Genomic DNA, 22,500 nt, shown 5'->3' with positions numbered 1-22,500 from the left:
GACCGTGCTGTAGTTGCTTTATAGCCCAACATTAGCCACCTTTAGCTTAGCGGTGGTGGCGTGAAGTCATGTGACCGTGTTGTAGTTCCTTTATCCCAACATTAGCCGCCTTTAGCTTAGCGGTGGTGACGTGAAGTCATGTGACCGTGCTGTAGTTGCTTTATAGCCCAACATTAGCCACCTTTAGCTTAGCGGTGGTGACGTAAAGTCATGTGACCGTGCTGTAGTTGCTTTATAGCCCAACATTAGCCACCTTTAGCTTAGCGGTGGTGACGTGAAGTCATGTGACCGTGCTGTAGTTGCTTTATAGCCCAACATTAGCCTCCTTTAGCTTAGCGGTGGTGAAGTCATGTGACCGTGCTGTAGTTGCTTTATAGCCCAACATTAGCCTCCTTTAGCTTAGCGGTGGTGACGTGAAGTCATGTGACCGTACTTGTAATTATTTCTATCTATAGCCAATCAGATGTCTCCTCAATTCTAAGCCAATCACATGAGCGCGCCCCCACGAGGGTATGATTTCTTGCGTTCATGACGTAGCGCTTCATGTACGCATTTTGCGCAGTCCGGAGCTGACAGCTCCATGGAGCCTGCAGGCGCTAATCTCAGGACACCCTCCACTCTCAGTACAGCGCCACTTTCCGAACAGGAAATGCAGCAAATACAAGCCTTTATATTATTAAGGTACAGCGCCACTTTCCGAACCCTTGATGAATGCTTGTGTACACAAAAACGGCAGGCAAAACCGTTTTAAATGTGTGTTTCCTGTGTAGCGAATACAGCTGCTTTATTTATGTCTGTATGAAGTTGTTGTGAGTGTGGAGGGAGCAGCTACAGGTTAGCTTAGCCTAATCGATCAGTGCACTACGAAGCCAGTGCTAGACAGTGAACTGTCAACAGGGGGGGGGGGAGCCCCGCCGGTCATTATCGGCCGATATTCACTCTTAATAGTTTGATCGGTGCTCTCTATAAAGGCCGATCAGGAGAGCTGGATCTGATCGATATGGACATAAACGCGAGTGAAGTGTAACCGGACGCGAGAGAGAGATCAGATCAGCTGCTGAGTCTGATGGAGACACGCTGCTCTGCATGATCACCTGAAGCTCCGCCCTCTGTTTAGCGAGCTGACCGGACTGCGCAAAATGCGTATATGAAGTAATCTTATCCTCGTGGGGGCGCGCTCATGTGATTGGCTTAGAATGAAGGAGACATCTGATTGGCTATAGATAGAAAAAATTACAAGTACGAATCGGCTGACCGTCAGGGGAGTCTCAAAAAACCCACACACGAATGCAAAGCGATCCGTGCACAGAAAGCTGTTTGTGTTTGCAGGTTCAGGGGATTCAAACGGGAAACTAATATGTGAGGATCAAAAATACATATGTAAAACTTTTTTCTGTATTTGGATTGTATTTACATTTATATGAAACGGAATACATTTGTGTGTGCTTTGAAAAACACAAGTGTGGATCCGGAAATACAAGTTTGAATCCTTCTGTGTGCATGTGTGTATTATGAGACTGTTCTGAGCCCATAGGGAAGTAACTAAGTAGATGTACTCAAGTACTAAACTGAAGTACAATTTAGAAGGATTTGATCCTACTGTGTACTTTTCCTCCACTACATGTATTTAATACCTTCAGTTACTTCACAGATGAATGATGTGAAATCTAACCAAGTGTTGAATCAGACTTTAGTTCCACCTGGAGTAAATCCACCAGCTACCCTGCAGTATACAAAGTACTTCAAACTAGCTGCACCTTCACCAGCTTTGAGAACACTTTCATGATCAATCATTATAAAACATATCATATATATTATTCTGAAATGGACCAATCTGCACAACGACTACTTTTACTGTCTTTCACTATATTTAGATGAGAATACTTTCTACTTTCACTTGAGGAACATTTTGAATACAGGACTTTGACTGTAACAGAGTATTCCTACACTCTGGTACTTCTACTTTTACTCAAGTACAAGATCTAAGTACTTCTACTTTTACTCAAGAACAAGATCTGAGTACTTCTACTTTTACTCAAGTACAAGATCTGAGTACTTCTACTTTTACTAAAGCACACGATCTGAGTACTTCCACTTTTACTCAAGTACAAGATCTGAGTACTTCCACTTTTACTCAAGTACAAGATCTGAGTACTTCTACTTTTACTCAAGTACAAGATCTGAGTACTTCTACTTTTACTAAAGCACACGATCTGAGTACTTCCACTTTTACTAAAGTACACGATCGGAGTACTTCCACTTTTACTCAAGTACAAGATCTGAGTACTTCTACTTTTACTCAAGTACAAGATCTCAGTACTTCTACTTTTAATCAAGTACAAGATCTGAGTACTTCTACTTTTACTAAAGCACACGATCTGAGTACTTCCACTTTTACTCAAGTACAAGATCTCAGTACTTCTACTTTTACTCAAGTACAAGATCTGAGTACTTCTACTTTTACTAAAGCACACGATCTGAGTACTTCCACTTTTACTCAAGTACAAGATCTGAGTACTTCCACTTTTACTCAAGTACAAGATCTGAGTACTTCTACTTTTACTCAAGTACAAGATCTCAGTACTTCTACTTTTAATCAAGTACAAGGTCTGAGTACTTCTACTTTTACTAAAGCACACGATCTGAGTACTTCCACTTTTACTAAAGTACACGATCGGAGTACTTCCACTTTTACTCAAGTACAAGATCTGAGTACTTCTACTTTTACTCAAGTACAAGATCTCAGTACTTCTACTTTTAATCAAGTACAAGATCTGAGTACTTCTACTTTTACTAAAGCACACGATCTGAGTACTTCCACTTTTACTCAAGTACAAGATCTCAGTACTTCTACTTTTACTCAAGTACAAGATCTGAGTACTTCTACTTTTACTAAAGCACACGATCTGAGTACTTCCACTTTTACTCAAGTACAAGATCTGAGTACTTCCACTTTTACTCAAGTACAAGATCTGAGTACTTCTACTTTTACTCAAGTACAAGATCTCAGTACTTCTACTTTTAATCAAGTACAAGGTCTGAGTACTTCTACTTTTACTAAAGCACACGATCTGAGTACTTCCACTTTTACTAAAGTACACGATCGGAGTACTTCAGGTGTAAACGCACCTTAAGGGTTTAATTGAAGGTGTTTGTGGCGTCATTGTGTCTCTTTCTCTCTGGTGTGTGAGTATGGTGGCCCTGAAGGTCAAAACACACCAGAACGACAGAAAGAGGCCCTTTAATCTGCTCTGCTGTGTTTTTCATACATCACTTTGTAATACTCACGCTCCTATTGGCTAGCGCTCCAACACATTGTACGTGATAGGCTAAGGGGCGAGACATCTCTAAGCGGTTGACCAATCACAACAGAGCCGGCCAGCTAACCAATCAGAGCAGACTGGACTCCGGTTTCAGACAGAGGGTGAAAAGAGGAGCTGCTTTTAAATGTGTTCAGTCAGAAAACTGATTATTAAGCAGGAAGTAGATAACTACAGATCCCAGGATGCATCACTCTGTCCCGACACACCCAAACACAAAAACACGCTGTCATCACACCTGTCTGTCTACCATTTACCTGTCTGTCTCTCAACTGTCCTGTCTGTCTCTCAACTGTCCTGTCTGTCTCTCTACCCTCTCACCTGTCTGTCTTTACACACCTGTCTGTCTCACATCCTCCACCCTGTCTGTCTCACATCCTCCACCCTGTCTGTCTCACATCCTCCACCCTGTCTGTCTCACATCCTCCACCCTGTCTGTCTCACATCCTCCACCCTGTCTGTCTCACATCCTCCACCCTGTCTGTCTCACATCCTCCACCCTGTCTGTCTCACATCCTCCACCCTGTCTGTCTCACATCCTCCACCCTGTCTCTCTGTGTTTTGCTGCATCAGGCTGTCTCTATGTTAAAAACAAACATACGCACAAACAGAGTCTGTCTCCCCCATCCCATAATAACTCCATCGCAGGATACCGCAGTAACACTTCTACCCGACATGCATCTGTCTCCCCATCCTACCTGCCGGTGTTTTCTCTTTGCCCTCCATGTCCCGGTGCTGCAGGGCGGGTACTGGAGCAAATGTGTCCGGGAATCAGGCTCCACAGGGCGGGTACTGGAGCAAATGTGTCCGGGAATCAGGCTCCACAGGGCGGGTAACTGGAGGAAATGTGTCCGGGAATCAGGCTCCACAGGGCGGGTAACTGGAGGAAATGTGTCCGGGAATCAGGCTCCACAGGGCGGGTAACTGGAGGAAATGTGTCCGGGTATCAGGCTTTGCAGGGCGGGTAAAATGTCCCTTTCTGCTGGTCTTCCTCCTTCAGTTTCTTCTTCTTCGCTTGTTTTATTGTTTTGTTTTTTTACTCCTGCGGAGGTTGATGCTCGTGCGTGCACCTGTCCGCGCGCTGCCTCTCTCTCTCTCTGCTCGCGCGGTGTTGCTGCAGCTGACGTGACGTCATCGCCGGACAATATACCGGTACAATTAGAAAATAAAAGGCATGAAAAATATGAAATACTTCAATAAGAAATACAGGATGAAGATTTAAAAAACATAATAAATCACAGGATTATTATGTTAAAAAAAATGAATAATATGATGAAAAAAAAATACAGGATAATACATTTTTTAATTAAAATGTATTTTTCAAATGATGGATTCCGTGTTTTACATCGCTCTCATTATTGTTTTACGTTCAGTGTCCGTAACAAAATAGCTTAAGTCCGATTATAGACTATTGTGATGAAAAATGCACATCGGTCAGATCTTGCTCCACTTAACACATCCCATCATAGAATAAGCAGGTTTGCTCTTGGTTGCACTTTCACTGCACAATGTAACACACTTAAATGGCCTTCATTAAATGTAAGAAGACCCATTCCTTGGCTTCAACTGATATTCATTTACTTTAATTATCCCCCTTTCTTAAGGCAGTGTTTTGTTCCTTACTCATCAAATGATCAACTTAGTCCAGATTGATGTCTCTGTCCCCGATGCAAAAACATTGATTGGCTAAAGAGCGTTGATGTTTAGAGCCCCGACAGACTGGAATACTTCACCTGCTGCTGTCAGATCCCTCTCATCCTTTATTTCATCCCGGCTTGATTACTGTAATGCTCTGTTTTACTTACTTATCATTGGGTGTTTAAGTATTATCATCTCACTGCTAAGCCCTGAGCCTGTGTTTCAGGTCTCAGGCTCAAAAATGACATCCCCAGAACAAATGACCATATCTTCCCTTCTAAAAGGGTTACATTAATAATCTCTTTTCTCAAAGTAATGATAAACCTGTGAGTTGGATGTAGAAACTCAATATAGATGTTTTTATTTTAAAGAAAATTCAGATTGAACATGCGTCCGTCCAAATTGTTTTACTTATAGTGAAAACTAACCTTGGATGATGGGTTAGTAGACTAAAAGCTTTAGGAATCCAAACTACAACATATAATAAGTACCCTGTATCAAGATTGATGCAAAACAAGTGACATTTTACATTTTTAGAGAGATTTAGCAAAATAAACCTCTTCTGGGGTCGTGTGGGTGGATTTTCCATATCTCTGGCCCCCCTTTGTTGATTTTGCTGATTGACATCTCTTTCTGACCGTTAGAGCCAATAGAATCGAAGGGGGATTTCCCCACTCACACACACATGGTAAAACAAAAAGGTGGGGGCTTCGCGCAAAAGGTTTTGCATCAGAGTGAACCTATCTCTAGCTCTGACATCTGGAAACGGAAAAGCAGGTTTATTGCTCATGGATCATCAGAAATCATTTCAAAGGGACACAGACACATTGGATTAACCTATGGATTAACTTCAGCAGTGTTTTTATCGTTTTAATGCCATTGAAGACCAGACAACGACTAAGGTGAGCCATGTTAGCGTTTTTAGCTACCTAGCGCCACATGTTTTGATGTCTGTTTTTGTTTATAAAAGTCGCGAGTTCGTCTCGCCCTCTTAAAGTCTTGGTCTTGACTCGGTCTCGCCCTCTTAAAGTCTTGGTCTTGATTCAGTCTCGCCCTCTTAAAGTCTTGGTCTTGATTCAGTCTCGCCCTCTTAAAGTCTTGGGTTGCATTCCAATAGTCCATTTAGCTTAGGAACCTTCCTAACGGAGTGAAATGACCCGGAAGTCCCTCAGTGGCAGCCATGATAAGTGCCGTTCCAATTCTCCAAATGAAAGGAAAGGAGATTTCAAACTTCCTTTATAACCTCCTTTAGCTTAGGAACCACTGGACCTCCCTCACCGAAAGGAGAGGAGAAAATGCTGCCCCACAATGCATTGCAGCCGCAGCATTTACCGTCACACAACAGTCGGCCGTTCACGGAAACAACCGATTATGACCGAGAAATGATATCATGAAAGTTACGGTGCTTATTAAGCTTTTTAAAACGTATGTGGTAAGTTGCCAAAGTGCTTTGTTTTGAACGTTCATCAGTATTATAATCAAAGAGAGAAATATGAACGTTAGTTTTTACTGAAATGATCAAATAAAGTCAACATCTCACAGTCTTTACTGAGCTGTGGGGTTTGTTCAACTTTTAAAAGATGTTTGAACGGTGATATACACAGAGATAGATGTTAAGGACTAACGTTTATAATAAATACATCTGTATTGATTTAAGATATTTTCATCAATCATACGTATTGGGATCATTTGTATTAATGTGGAACGGAGGGAGAGGGGGACGAGCAGAATAATAATAATAATTTCAATTTATATAGCGCCTTTCACGAAACCCAAGGACGCTTTACAACGGGAAGTAACAAAACAAAAAGTAATAATAATCATACAGATACATAGGCTGAAGAAAACAAAAAAGGAACAGGTTGCTGAGTACTGCATATTAGTTGAGGCCAAAGGCCTGAGTGAACAGATGGTGTTTGAGGTGTTTTTTGAAGGTGTCTAGAGTGTCTGCATTCCTGATTGCAGAGGGGAGAGAATTCCAGAGGGTGGGGGCTGCGACACTGAAGGCTCTGTTGCCAAATGTTTTCAGCTTGGAGCGCTGGATGGAGAGCAGCCCTTTGTCAGAGGACCGCAGGTGACGAGAGGGGGTGTAGGGCTGAAGGAGGTCAGAGATGTATGGAGGGGCTAGGGAGTGGAGAGATTTGTAAGTTAGCAGGAGGAGTTTGTACTGGATGCGTGACTTGACCGGGAGCCAGTGAAGGTGGATGAGGGTAGGGGTGATGTGTTGCCAGGGCTTAGTGTGGGTGAGGAGCCTGGCTGCAGAGTTCTGGACGTACTGGAGCCTGTCCAGGGCTTTGCTGGTGACCCCGAACAGAACTCCATTGCAGTAGTCCAGACGAGAAGGGATGAAGGTATGAATGAATGTTTCTGCAACGGGGGTCGGGGAGAGAGGGCCGGAGTCTGGAGATGTTTCGTAGGTGAAAGAAAGCAGTTTTGACAGTAGACCTGATGTGGGAGTTGAAGGTGAGGCTAGAGTCCAGAGTGACGCCCAGGCTGCGAACCTCAGGGGAAGGGTGGATGGAGCCGCCATCGATGGTGAGGAGCAGATCTCCAACCTTCCGGAGCAGTGTTTTTGGGGCCACAACCATGAGCTCTGTTTTGTTATTGTTGAGTTTAAGTAGATTTTTTGACATCCAGGCTTGGATGTCGCGGAGGCAGTTGACAAGTGACACTGGGGGTAGCTGGGATGATGGATTGGTACTGATGTAGAGTTGGGTGTCGTCGGCATAGGAGTGGAAGTTGAGACCATGTCGGCGGATGATTTCACCGAGGGGGGAGCATGTAGATGTTGAATAGAAGGGGGCCGAGCACTGAACCTTGCGGCACACCAGAAGTTTCACTTTCCTTTTTATTTCAATTCCAGCTTTGGTCCTGAAGAATATGTTTCTCTGTTGTCCACGTTCATAAAGCATAAAGCAGCAGCGTCAGAGCACAGAGTCTCTAGATGAGTTCACAGGAGTCCCTCGTTCTTATTGAACATCCATGTTGTAGTCCGCTGTATAGAGAACTGTAGTTTCCATAGTTTCCCCACAGCAGCAGACGCTCATTCAGGACGTCCGCTGGCGCATCAGAAACACGTCGGAAAGTGAAAGTGCAGTCGGATTCTCTAAAGTACTGCGGTCTCTTCTCCTAAGTCCTTTTGAATTCTCCTATCCACTATCCCTTAACCCCGTGACCTTTCACTCAGAAGAGAGGAATAGGAGATAGGGTTAGAATTTAGGAGCTGATTTTTGGATTATCGGAACGCAACCCAGGTCTTCATTCGGTCTTAATAATAATAATAATAATAATGCATTACATTTTTTATTAGAGCGCTTTTACAGGTGCTCAAAGCGCTTTACAATTACACATTACACATATTAGACATGTAAGAGTCATTCTGCGGACATTACCCACAGGAGCAAATGCGGGTAAAGTGTCTTGCCCAAGGACACAGTTGCCTGACGCAGTGGCGGCCGAGGCGGGATTCGAACTGGAGTTCACCAACGCCCTTTGATCTGATGACCAACGCTCTAACCACTGCGCCAAAATCGCCGCAAGGCCCTGACACACCAAGCAGTCACCAGAGAACTCGCCGACGCCGAAGTCGACTGTTGCGTCGGCGTGTTCTCCTGCGTCTTGGCCATGTGTCGCACTGGAACACACCGGACTTCAGCCGAGCACGTACGAACTGCACATGCATGCGTGAGTGGCAATAACTCTCCTTACCAGCAGGTGGCGGTAGTGTGTATTCATCATTCAAAAGAGGCAACAACCGGAAGACAGAGAAGAAGAACAGACAACGTGATATAAACAAACAACAAATAGCGTGTGCGTTCCATTTTCACTCTCCTCCATCGAAAACATGTTTCGTGCGGTACTGGAGTTATCAGCCATTTGGGTGTTGCTTGTGGAAGACATTCTCAAGCAACCGTTTCGCTTCTCATGCACTGATTCGCTAGCTGAACAGCCAATCAGAGGGATTTCTTTGTCCGACTGCCTGTGGCCGACGCACGGCCGATTCAACATGTTGAATCGGCCGTGCGTCGGCCATGAAAGGCCAAATAAGGCGTGTCACGGCCGACGGTGCGGGACACACCAAATTGAGTTTGGGCGACAGGACATGCTTCGTCGTCCGACTAACGAAAACGGCCGATTTCGGCCTGGTGTGTCAGGGCCTTTAAAGTCTTGGTCTTGACTCGGTCTCGCCCTCTTAAAGTCTTGGTCTTGACTCGGTCTCGCCCTCTTAAAGTCTTGGGTTGCGTTCCGATAATCCAAAAATCAGCTCCTAAGTTCTAACCCTATCTCCTATTCCTTGACCTCTGAGTGAAAGGTCACGGGGTTAAGGGATAGTGGATAGGAGAATTCAAAAGGACTTAGGAGAAGAGACTGCGGTACTTTAGAGAATCGACTGCACTTTCACTATCCGACGTGTTTCTGATGCTCCAGCGGACGTCCTGAATGAGCGTCTGCTGCTGTGGGGAAACTATGGAAACTACAGTTTTCTATACAGCGGACTACAACATGGATGTTCAATAAGAACGAGGGACTCCTGTAAACTCATCTAGAGACTCTGTGCTCTGATGCTGTTGCTTTAGGCTTTATGAACGTGGACAACAGAGAAACATATTCTTCAGGACCAAAGCTGGAATTGAAATAAAAAGGAAAGTGAAGCTTCTGCTCGTCACCCTCTCCCTCCGGTCCACTTTAATACAAATGATCCCAATACGTATGATTGATGAAAAGATCTTAAATCAATACAGATGTATTTATTATAAACGTTAGTCCTTAACATCTATCACTGTGTATATCACCATTCAAACATCTTTTAAAAGTTGAACAAACCCCACAGCTCAGTAAAGACTGAGATGTTGACTTTATTTGATCATTTCAGTAAAAACTAACGTTCATATTTCTCTCTTTGATTATAATACTGATGAACGTTCAGAACAAAGCACTTTGGCAACTTACCACATACGTTTTAAAATGCTTAATAAGCACCGTAACTTTCATGATATCATTTCTCCGTCATAATCGGTTGTTTCCGTGAACGGCCGACTGTTGTGTGACGGTAAATGCTGCGGCTGCAATGCATTGTGGGGCAGCATTTTCTCCTCTCCTTTCGGTTAGGGAGGTCCAGTGGTTCCTAAGCTAAAGGAGGTTATAAAGGAAGTTTGAAACCTCCTTTCCTTTCATTTGGAGAATTGGAACGGCACTTATCATGGCTGCCACTGAGGGACTTCCGTTAGAATGGAATTGGAATGCAACCCAGGTCTTGACTCTGTCTTGCCCTCTTAAAGTCTTGGTCTTGACTCGGTCTCGCCCTCTTAAAGTCTTGGTCTTGACTCGGTCTCGCCCTCTTAAAGTCTTGGTCTTGACTCGGTCTCGGTTAAGGTGGTCTTGACTACAACACTATAATCTATTACACACTCCTGTCCATCACACTGTAATGGTTGTATTACTTCATGAGTTTATTTGAACAGACTGAACATGGGTTGTCCTTGTTTGTTGTTTTCTACTGTTATTTTGTTTTTGTGTTTTCTTTTTAGTTTTGTTGAATGTCTGTCTAACATTGCCTTGAAAACGAGATGATGCATCTCAAGGGGTTGATCCTAATAAATACATTCCAATATATAGAATAAACAAAATATAAATCCTTATGAAACACAAATAAAGACACTTTATAAATGTAGAGTTCAGCTTGGTGTGGACTCATGCTGCCCCCTGGTGGCTGAAACAACACCTGCAGCTGTGATTTAAATCCAAATCACTTTAAGATAAGTACTTTATTGATCCCAAATGTTGCGCTGCAGCAGCATAAACAACAACAAAACACAACAAGGCATTGCACTATGGTAGAAATTAGAGTAACTTGTGAAACTCGTGATTTTTATCTCAATAAATCTCCTAATTATGCTTTAATATTTATCTATTTGACCAAGACAGGTTATATTTGTATTTATGACTTATTGGACAGACTTGTTTCAAAGGTCATTAATGTCAATAAAAGACATTATCTCTTACTGTATATGTGTATAAGGATGTGTTTGACCTCCAGACCGGGGGTCAGGAAGTGAGGAAGTGAATAAAAACCCAAGAGACGGAGATCTTCTGGTTAAAAGTCTTTATGATGACTCTACTGTACAGTGAATTAAAGTGGAGGAACTTCATTAGACGGGATGGAGAGGGGGGGAGCTGCCATCTGAAGGGTTAACTCAGACAAGTCAACATTGCATAAAGAAATCCATCATCAGAACGAAGCAGAGCAGCCGAAACAGATAAACAACAATAATAATAATAAAAACTCACAGTTAAAAGGTTAGGTCATGAGCTCAGAGAACAACACGCTGATTACAGGAGTGTGTGTGGCACTTTGATAGAGTGTGTGTGTGTGTGTGTTGTCACTAATTGCACTTGAGGATGAGGATATGGAGATCACATTACTAGTCAGTTGTCTGCAGGTTATTTTTTTGGCTTTTTTCTGGAAATGTTTGTCGGAAAACAACGAAAAAACATAAAAACTTGGACCGACTCGCCTTCAAATCAACCAGCTCCACACAGACTACAACTCCCATGATGCTTAGAGGCAATCAAATCCACAATGTAGATATTCATAATAGCTTCGCCTGCTCTTCCACATTGTCTTATTGTGTGATGGCTGGCAAGTTAAGCTTTTCAATGAACTTTTACTAAGCATTAACACTTGTTAAGAGGAGAAACTAACTATTATTACCACAATGTGTGTTAACTTTATCCAAAAAACCTATATCAGAGGTATTACAGTGATGTTTGTAGCTGTGAGATTGAGCTCTGATTGTGTTGAAAGAGAGTCGGACCCTCAAACACTAACAACAGAAATAAAACAACAGAAGAGAAAACATTATAAAAACACATGAGGTCGTACAATACAGTGAAGCTTATCAAATAGGAAGGTGACAGGAAGTGAAATATCAGTGACATCGTGTCTAAAGGAATATTTTCTGGGACACTTTACATGATAATGGTCATAAAGCAGATTAAACTGTGGAGAAAATACACAGTAAGTACACAGCGATAACGTTGAATACAGAGGGAGAAGCACCTTGATTACAGCTTTAGCCGCTATATCGTGATTTGGGGCTAAAGCTGCGTTTATGAGGGAATATTGAACCTGATCCACTAGAACATGTGTTTCCCTTCGATCAAACTAAGACATATCTAGCCATACCAGCTGTTAAACTCAGCACTTACATTTTAGCTTTATGAAAATGAACATAGCTTTTAAAAATCGTAAATCTGAGTGGAGTTCCACAGGGTTCAATACTGGTGCCTCTATTGTTCTCGTTCTACATCGAATCCAGTGCATTCATGTTGATAAAGGGGATTTTTTCCCAGTATTTAATTGATGTACCACGGCACTGGTGTCGGAAAGAAGCCATTGTTCATTTTAATAGGATTTAAATTTAAGGATTTGGTTCCACAAACAATAACGTTGCTTGCTAGCTAACAGCGGAGATCTTCACCTCCTGATACTATTATTTTAATGAATTTACTTTCTGATTTCTGGTCTTGTGTCATGTATCTGATGAAAGTCAGACACTGCACAAGTGGTGGAAGGGTTGAACGTTTTTGTGAATAAAAAAACCTTTGCATTTTGGAGAAAATCTGAATCACGGGGCAGTTTTTGGGACGGGGACGCTACCCTACGTCGACCATTGCGACGAATGGTACCAGTACATGTCCAAACACTCATTAATTGTTGTGTTTCTTCTTTAAAATAACTGTAACTGGTAGCAGCAGATATATACATGATAGTGGAGGCGGTCGTCTATTTATTTCTTGCTTTGGTTGGGTTATCTTTGACGATCGATGTGTTTCCAACAAGCCAAACAACAACATTTGTCTAATAAATAAACAAAATCAACTTTAAAATGTCTGAAAGGAAATATTCTTAAACTTCTTCTCCCTATTACAATAACAAATAAGAAAATGACTCGTGATTTTAGCCCAGAATCATCAAATTAGACTAAACTAAAGTCATTTTAATTAATTTATGACTTTATTCAAGGTGTTTTTTTTTGCAATACGACCCCTTTTTTCAGCCGTAAATGTTTTCTTTTACCGCCTTAATACTCAGTTGTAGTTTGGCAGATCGTCTCAATCTGCATGTTTGAAGCAGACTGAGGTTTCACTGCAGTATCCCTGTGTACTTGGTGGTTTTCCTCCAGTTTAAAAACACCAGTAGGACCATCAGCGATGTCCCAGCATCACGAGGTGGTGATTTTTACATTCTGTGCAAAATTAGACATACAAGTAGTCCACATTAGTATCTCGGTCTACACGTTTCTTCTATTTACAGTTAGTCTTCTAAGACGTTAGTACCATCGTCGCCCGGCAGGACTAAGACATTCCTCAGAGGGACGAAATCCACCTTTAAACGAACGCTGCCGATTCGGGATAGAGACGAGACATCCTGAACTCCTGAGCGTTTTACAATCTTTTACATTAAAAGTTCAACAATCGTGTTGCTGCTGCACGCTCGCTGTGAAATCAGGGAACAAATCACCTTCCGAAGAGTTCAATGAAGCTTAACTTGAGATATGAGACAAAAACAAAGAAAAATCTGCTTTATCTCGTAAAACACTTCATCTTTTAAGTGTGTTTTAATCTCACATTTCTGTCTCATCTTTGATGTGAATCTCATAATTCAAATGTAATATCTCAATATGAATTGGAGATCTTTTAATTTAGAGGAATAAGGACCTAAAATGAATTGCGATGTCATTAATTATTGTGAAAACACTCAAATTCATAATAATACTAGATAATTAGTTATAATGAAGACATCACATGTTTATGTTTTTGGGATGTTGTTAATGAAGGAGGTCCAGGTGCCGTCTCGCTCCCGGAGATCCCTGATAATTAAACTCGCCGCGTCGTATTTAAAAAAGGTGGACGTTTTCCTCGTCCCTCTTTTTTTAAAACGACCTGCTGCTAATCAGCTGTTTGTCGAGAAGGCATCGAGCAAAAAGGTAAAAAACACAGGGCACAAAGTGAGGGGATAGAAAAATAAAAAACTGTGAAACACAACGAGACGATCACCTCACGCCTCTGTGGCAGAGGAACATAAACTAGGAGGAGGAGGAGGAGGAGGAGGAGGAGGAGGAGGAGGAGGAGGAGGAGGAGGAGGAAGAAGAAGAAGAAGAAGAAGAAGAAGAAGAAGAAGAGTAAAAGCAGTCTCCTCAGAAGAACTTGTCGTCGATCCTGAAGTGCGGCCGGGTCACGTCGTCCGGGTTGATGAACACAGAGATGGACTTCCCGGGGTTCTCCGTCACCAGCTGCTGGAGCTTCTTGGCCAGCCGGTCGTCGGGCGGACTGTCTGCTGCCGAGTCGCTCTGAGGCACCGATTGGCTGCCTCCTCTCCACTGGAGCTCTTCTGTCATCCGATTGGCCGCCTTGGCGTGCTCGATGGTGGATCTGAGGTGCTCCGCCGGGTCGGAGCGCACCGAGGACAGCTTTCAGAACCAGAAGAGAACCCGTTATTAGTCCCACATTGTTACAGCAGAAAAATACATCTTAAAGTTAGCTATTAATTAAAATCCACTTCTTCATGTCTCTTCTACATCAACGTGTGTCCCCTCTTCTTCATGTCTCTTCTACATCAACATGTGTCCCCTCTTCTTCATGTCTCTTCTACATCAACATGTGTCCCCTCTTCTTCATGTCTCTTCTACATCAACATGTGTCCCCTCTTCTTCATGTCTCTTCTACATCAACATGTGTCCCCTCTTCTTCATGTCTCTTCTACATCAACGTGTGTCCCCTCTTCTTCATGTCTCTTCTACATCAACATGTGTCCCCTCTTCTCCATGTCTCTTCTACATCAACGTGTGTCCCCTCTTCTTCATGTCTCTTCTACATCAACATGTGTCCCCTCTTCTTCATGTCTCTTCTACATCAACATGTGTCCCCTCTTCTTCATGTCTCTTCTACATCAACATGTGTCCCCTCTTCTTCATGTCTCTTCTACATCAACATGTGTCCCCTCTTCTTCATGTCTCTTCTACATCAACATGTGTCCCCTCTTCTTCATGTCTCTTCTACATCAACATGTGTGCCCTCTTCCTCATGTCTCTTCTACATCAACATGTGTCCCCTCTTCTTCATGTCTCTTCTACATCAACATGTGTCCCCTCTTCTTCATGTCTCTTCTACATCAACATGTGTCCCCTCTTCTTCATGTCTCTTCTACATCAACATGTGTCCCCTCTTCTTCATGTCTCTTCTACATCAACGTGTGTCCCCTCTTCTTCATGTCTCTTCTACATCAACGTGTGTCCCCTCTTCTTCATGTCTCTTCTACATCAACATGTGTCCCCTCTTCTTCATGTCTCTTCTACATCAACATGTGTCCCCTCTTCCTCATGTCTCTTCTACATCAACATGTGTCCCCTCTTCTTCATGTCTCTTCTACATCAACATGTGTCTCCTCTTCTTCATGTCTCTTCTACATCAACATGTGTCCCCTCTTCTTCATGTCTCTTCTACATCAACGTGTGTCCCCTCTTCTTCATGTCTCTTCTACATCAACGTGTGTCCCCTCTTCTTCATGTCTCTTCTACATCAACATGTGTCCCCTCTTCTTCATGTCTCTTCTACATCAACATGTGTCCCCTCTTCTTCATGTCTGTTCTTCATCAACATGTGTCCCCTCTTCTTCATGTCTCTTCTACATCAACATGTGTCCCCTCTTCTTCATGTCTCTTCTACATCAACATGTGTCCCCTCTTCCTCATGTCTCTTCTACATCAACATGTGTCCCCTCTTCTTCATGTCTCTTCTACATCAACATGTGTCCCCTCTTCTTCATGTCTCTTCTACATCAACATGTGTCCCCTCTTCTTCATGTCTCTTCTACATCAACATGTGTCCCCTCTTCTTCATGTCTCTTCTACATCAACATGTGTCCCCTCTTCTTCATGTCTCTTCTACATCAACAGTCTTCCCCTCTTCTTCATGTCTCTTCTACATCAACATGTGTCCCCTCTTCTTCATGTCTCTTCTACATCAACATGTGTCCCCTCTTCTTCATGTCTCTTCTACATCAACATGTGTCCCCTCTTCTTCATGTCTCTTCTACATCAACATGTGTCCCCTCTTCTTCATGTCTCTTCTACAATCAACATGTGTCCCCTCTTCTTCATGTCTCTACTTCTTTACATCAACATGTGTCCCCTCTTCTTCATGTCTCTTCTACATCAACATGTGTCCCCTCTTCTTCATGTCTCTTCTACATCAACACGTGTCCCCTCTTCTTCATGTCTCTTCTACATCAACACGTGTCCCCCTCTTCTTCATGTCTCTTCTTCATCAACACGTGTCCCCCTCTTCTTCATGTCTCTTCTACATCAACACGTGTCCCCTCTTCTTCAATGTCTCTTCTACATCAACACGTGTCCCCTCTTCTTCATGTCTCTTCTACAATCAATATGTGTCCCCTCTTCTTCATGTCTCTTCTACATCAACATGTGTCCCCTCTTCTTCATGTCTCTTCTACAATCAACGTGTTCCCTCTTCTTCATGTCTCTTCTACATCAACATGTGTCCCCTCTTCTTCATGTCTCTTCTACATCAACAGTGTCCCCTCTTCTTCATGTCTCTTCTACATCAACACGTGTCCCCTCTTCTTCATGTCTCTTCTACATCAATGTGTCCCCTCTTCTTCAGTCTCTTCTACATCAACATGTGTCCCCTCTTCTTCATGTCTCTTCTACATCAATGTGTCCCCTCTCTCTTCATGTCTCTTCTACATCAACATGTGTCCCCTCTTCTTCATGTCTCTTCTACATCAACATGTGTCCCCTCTTCTTCATGTCTCTTCTACATCAACATGTGTCCCCTCTTCTTCATGTCTCTTCTACATCAACATGTGTCCCCTTCTTCTCACGTCTCTTCTACATCAACATGTGTCCCCTCTTCTTCACGTCTCTTCTACATCAACATGTGTCCCCCTCTTCTCTTCATGTCTCTTCTACATCAACATGTGTCCCCTCTTCTTCATGTCTCTTCTACATCAACATGTGTCCCCTCTTCTTCATGTCTCTTCTTACATCAACATGTGTCCCCTCTTCTCATGTCTCTTCTACATCAACATGTGTCCCCCTCTTCTTCAGGTCTCTTCTACATCAACACGTGTCCCCTCTTCTTCATGTCTCTTCTACATCAACACGTGTCCCCTCTTCTCCATGTCTCTTCTACATCAACACGTGTCCCCTCTTCTTCATGTCTCTTCTACATCAACACGTGTCCCCTCTTCTTCATGTCTCTTCTACATCAACACGTGTCCCCTCTTCTCCAGTTCTCTTCTACATCAACACGTGTCCCCTCTTCTCATGTCTCTTCTACATCAACACGTGTCCCCTCTTCTCCATGTCTCTTCTACATCAACACGTGTCCCCTCTTCTTCATGTCTCTTCTACATCAACATGTGTCCTCTCTTCTCCATGTCTCTTCTACATCAACACGTGTCCCCTCTTCTTCATGTCTCTTCTACATCAACACGTGTCCCCTCTTCTCCATGTCTCTTCTACATCAACATGTGTCCCCTCTTCTTCATGTCTCTTCTACATCAACATGTGTCCCCTCTTCTTCATGTCTCTTCTACATCAACATGTGTCCCCTCTTCTTCATGTCTCTTCTTCATCAACATGTGTCCCCTCTTCTTCATGTCTCTTCTACATCAACATGTGTCCCCTCTTCTTCATGTCTCTTCTACATCAAAATGTGTCCCCTCTTCTTCATGTCTCTTCTACATCAACATGTGTCCCCTCTTCTTCATGTCTCTTCTACATCAACATGTGTCCCCTCTTCTTCATGTCTCTTCTACATCAACATGTGTCCCCTCTTCTCCATGTCTCTTCTACATCAACATGTGTCCCCTCTTCTTCATGTCTCTTCTACATCAACATGTGTCCCCTCTTCTCCATGTCTCTTCTTCATCAACATGTGTCCCCTCTTCTTCATGTCTCTTCTACATCAACATGTGTCCCCTCTTCTTCATGTCTCTTCTACATCAACATGTGTCCCCTCTTCTTCATGTCTCTTCTACATCAACATGTGTCCCCTCTTCTTCATGTCTCTTCTACATCAACACGTGTCCCCTCTTCTTCATGTCTCTTCTACATCAACACGTGTCCCCTCTTCTTCATGTCTCTTCTACATCAACATGTGTCCCCTCTTCTTCATGTCTCTTCTACATCAACATGTGTCCCCTCTTCTCCATGTCTCTTCTACATCAACATGTGTCCCCTCTTCTTCATGTCTCTTCTACATCAACATGTGTCCCCTCTGTGGAAAGAGACTCTGAATGTTTCAGGAACAAAGATTCTCTCTCTTTTTGATCCATTTCTATAAAAACCTGTCTGAAAATGAGCTGATCAGATTTTGGCCACTTGATGATGTCATCACGATGTTTCGTCTTGAGTAACCAGTAGCCAATCAGCAACAAGGTAAGGTAATGTTGGACATTAAGACCTCTATTAGAGCTTGTAGAAACTCTTGCATTGTTTCTGAATCTGCAGCGTATTTCTACTAAAGAGGTGTTTTGGGCACGTTGGCTGCTGCCGGCCTCCGTACTGATGTTCAGTTTCAAATCAGAAAGAGAAAAGTCAGAAGTTATTGAGACAATGTTGGAATAGCTCTGATCAACCAATCTGTATCCAACAAACCAGTTTAAGAAATAACATCAATATTTAAATGGCGTAATTTAAATTAAACACACTGTTTTAATTTAAAGCTGCTTTATTTTGAAAACCGGATGTTCACACTCGACTTCCGGTTTTGCGAGTAAATATTGTTAGCTTCAATTTAGCATTAGCATGTGGCTAATATTACGTTTTGTGAAAGTGAATTTAAGGAGAAATGACACGCGCTGTTGCACACTAAACACACTGTCTTTAACTCTCACTTATTGACGCTGCAATACTATTCTTAGGGAATGTTTAAACCAACAGATATTAGAAGATTGCAAAACTAACATCAGAAAACAACAGCATGCGCCTTGGACCCGCCCCCCGTCGACGCCGGCCAATAGGAGAAGACTACAGTTGATAACACGTGAAGCCAGTTGAAAATCGACCTCTTTCACCCCAGCTGACCCCACCTGACCGGAACAGCTGACCCCACGTGACCGGAACAGCTGACCCCACCTGACCGGAACAGCTGACCCCACGAACAGCTGACCCCACCTGACCGGAACAGCTGACCCCACGTGACCGGAACAGCTGACCCCACCTGACCGGAACAGCTGACCCCACGTGACCGGAACAGCTGACCCCACCTGACCGGAACAGCTGACCCCACATGACCGGAACAGCTGACCCCACCTGACCGGAACAGCTGACCCCACGTGACCGGAACAGCTGACCCCACGTGACCGGAACAGCTGACCCCATGTGACCGGAACAGCTGACCCCACCTGACCGGAACAGCTGACCCCATGTGACAGGAACAGCTGACCCCACATGACCGGAACAGCTGACCCCACCTGACCGGAACAGCTGACCCCACGTGACCGGAACAGCTGACCCCATGTGACCGGAACAGCTGACCCCATGTGACTGGAACAGCTGACCCCACCTGACCGGAACAGCTGACCCCACCTGACCCACCTGACCGGAACAGCTGACCCCACCTGACCGGAACAGCTGACCCCACCGGAACAGCTGACCCCACCTGACCGGAACAGCTGACCCCACCTGACCCACCTGACCGGAACAGCTGACCCCACCTGACCGGAACAGCTGACCCCACCGGAACAGCTGACCCCACCTGACCGGAACAGCTGACCCCACCGGAACAGCTGACCCCACGTGACCGGAACAGCTGACCCCACGTGACCGGAACAGCTGACCCCACCTGACCGGAACAGCTGACCCCACATGACCGGAACAGCTGACCCCACCTGACCGGAACAGCTGACCCCACGTGACCGGAACAGCTGACCCCACGTGACCGGAACAGCTGACCCCACCTGACCGGAACAGCTGACCCCACCTGACCGGAACAGCTGACCCCATGTGACAGGAACAGCTGACCCCACATGACCGGAACAGCTGACCCCACCTGACCGGAACAGCTGACCCCACGTGACCGGAACAGCTGACCCCATGTGACCGGAACAGCTGACCCCACCTGACCGGAACAGCTGACCCCACCTGACCCACCTGACCGGAACAGCTGACCCCACCTGACCCACCTGACCGGAACAGCTGACCCCACCTGACCGGAACAGCTGACCCCACCTGACCGGAACAGCTGACCCCACCTGACCCACCTGACCGGAACAGCTGACCCCACCTGACCGGAACAGCTGACCCCACCGGAACAGCTGACCCCACATGACCGGAACAGCTGACCCCACCTGACTGGAACAGCTGACCCCACGTGACTGGAACAGCTGACCCCACGTGACCGGAACAGCTGACCCCACCTGACCGGAACAGCTGACCCCACGTGACCGGAACAGCTGACCCCACGTGACTGGAACAGCTGACCCCACGTGACCGGAACAGCTGACCCCACGTGACTGGAACAGCTGACCCCACGTGACCGGAACAGCTGACCCCACCTGACCCACCTGACCGGAACAGCTGACCCCACATGACCGGAACAGCTGACCCCACGTGACCGGAACAGCTGACCCCATGTGACCGGAACAGCTGACCCCACGTGACCGGAACAGCTGACCCCACACGTGACCGGAACAGCTGACCCCACACGTGACCGGAACAGCTGACCAAGGGGGAAGCAGCCATCCCTTGCACATTTCATTGCATCATTGTTTAATTAAATGCTGTTAACTTTTAAATAAGTTTCCTGGAGTCTTTTCAGCTAACCCTGCGCTCAGAGCTGAACTCCCCTCAGTCAGTCTGCAGCTCATTAAGTCCTGTGGACATGTTCTGGTGATATCTGAGACCTGTAATAAAGTAATAAAAACAGTATAACAGGGGACCTTGAACGTTACCTTTCTGGCGTGCAGCATGGCCGCCTCGTCGGACAGCGTCTCCAGCATGTTGCATTGTGGGATGAAGTAGTTGGGGCACATCTTGTTGAGCAGGCAGTGCTGCAGGTCGTCGATGAGGCCCAGCAGGAAGCAGGCGGAGAAGTGCTCCTGGAGGAGGAAGGAGGCGGGCAGGCGGTCGCACGCCCAGAGCATCACGCTGCGCAGGTGGTACGGGCTGAGGGCCTTCGGGCGCGAGAGTAGCTTGATGAGGATCGCTTTGCACGCCTGGTACGCCTGCATGAGGCTGGAGGAGATGCACTTCTTCAGCTGCACCTGGAGGGAACATGTGGATATGAGTTACTCTGCATGAGGAGAGGCTCTTCTTCAGCTGCACCTGGAGGGAACATGTGGATATGAGTTACTCTGCAGGAGGAGAGGCTCTTCTTCAGCTGCACCTGGAGGGAACATGTGGATATGAGTTACTCTGCATGAGGAGAGGCTCTTCTTCAGCTGCACCTGGAGGGAACATGTGGATATGAGTTACTCTGCAGGAGGAGAGGCTCTTCTTCAGCTGCACCTGGAGGGAACATGTGGATATGAGTTACTCTGCAGGAGGAGAGGCTCTTCTTCAGCTGCACCTGGAGGGAACATGTGGATATGAGTTACTCTGCAGGAGGAGAGGCTCTTCTTCAGCTGCACCTGGAGGGAACATGTGGATATGAGTTACTCTGCAGGAGGAGAGGCTCTTCTTCAGCTGCACCTGGAGGGAACATGTGGATATGAGTTACTCTGCAGGAGGAGAGGCTCTTCTTCAGCTGCACCTGGAGGGAACATGTGGATATGAGTTACTCTGCAGGAGGAGAGGCTCTTCTTCAGCTGCACCTGGAGGGAACATGTGGATATGAGTTACTCTGCAGGAGGAGAGGCTCTTCTTCAGCTGCACCTGGAGGGAACATGTGGATATGAGTTACTCTGCAGGAGGAGAGGCTCTTCTTCAGCTGCACCTGGAGGGAACATGTGGATATGAGTTACTCCTGCAGGAGGAGAGGCTCTTCTTCAGCTGCACCTGGAGGGAACATGTGGATATGAGTTACCTCTGCAGGAGGAGAGGCCTTCGTCGCTGCACCTGGAGGGAACATGTGGATATGAGTTACTCCTCTGCAGGAGGAAGGCTCTTCTTCAGCTGCACCTGGAGGGAACATGTGGATATGAGTTACTCTGCAGGAGGAGAGGCTCTTCTTCAGCTGCACCTGGAGGGAACATGTTGATATGAGTTACTCTGCAGGAGGAGAGGCTCTTCTTCAGCTGCACCTGGAGGGAACATGTGGATATGAGTTACTCTGCAGGAGGAGAGGCTCTTCTTCAGCTGCACCTGGAGGGAACATGTGGATATGAGTTACTCTGCAGGAGGAGAGGCTCTTCATCAGCTGCACCTGGAGGGAACATGTGATATAGATTACTCTGCAGGAGGAGAGGCTCTTCTTCAGCTGCACCTGGAGGGAACATGTGGATATGAGTTCTCTGCAGGAGGAGAGGCTCTTCTTAGCTGCACCTGGAGGGAACATGTGGATATGAGCTCTT

General features: G+C 45.2%; 1 protein-coding gene across 1 annotated transcript; it reads right to left on the bottom strand.

Annotated features, from left to right (window-relative positions):
• Positions 1-11,046: 11,046 nt before the first annotated feature.
• LOC117553809 (protein MB21D2-like) lies at positions 11,047-22,484 on the bottom strand. Its single transcript, XM_034227880.1, has 9 exons — positions 22,380-22,484; positions 22,198-22,291; positions 22,014-22,108; positions 21,830-21,862; positions 21,708-21,740; positions 21,586-21,618; positions 21,403-21,496; positions 20,941-21,278; positions 11,047-14,431 (listed from the first exon to the last, which is right to left on the bottom strand). The coding sequence occupies exons 1-9, from the start codon at positions 22,482-22,484 to the stop codon at positions 14,159-14,161; spliced, it is 1,098 nt and encodes a 365-aa protein (XP_034083771.1). The 3' UTR covers positions 11,047-14,158.
• Between the last annotated feature and the right edge of the window lie 16 nt (positions 22,485-22,500).

Source organism: Gymnodraco acuticeps, unplaced genomic scaffold, assembly GCF_902827175.1.
Source record: "Gymnodraco acuticeps unplaced genomic scaffold, fGymAcu1.1, whole genome shotgun sequence".
Taxonomy (NCBI): Eukaryota; Metazoa; Chordata; class Actinopteri; order Perciformes; family Bathydraconidae; genus Gymnodraco; species Gymnodraco acuticeps.
Note: the sequence above shows the minus strand (reverse complement) of the source record. Positions and strands in the feature narration are given on the sequence as shown.

Coding starts and splice junctions, on each gene's coding strand:
- LOC117553809 (XM_034227880.1), bottom strand. CDS start 22,484: ATGTTCCCTCCAGGTGCAGCTAAGAAGAGCCTCTCCTCCTGCAGAGAA. Junction 21,741..21,829: donor AGAGCCTCTCCTCCTGCAGA/GTAACTCATATC, acceptor TGTTCCCTCCAG/GTGCAGCTGAAGAAGAGCCT. Junction 21,619..21,707: donor AGAGCCTCTCCTCCTGCAGA/GTAACTCATATC, acceptor TGTTCCCTCCAG/GTGCAGCTGAAGAAGAGCCT.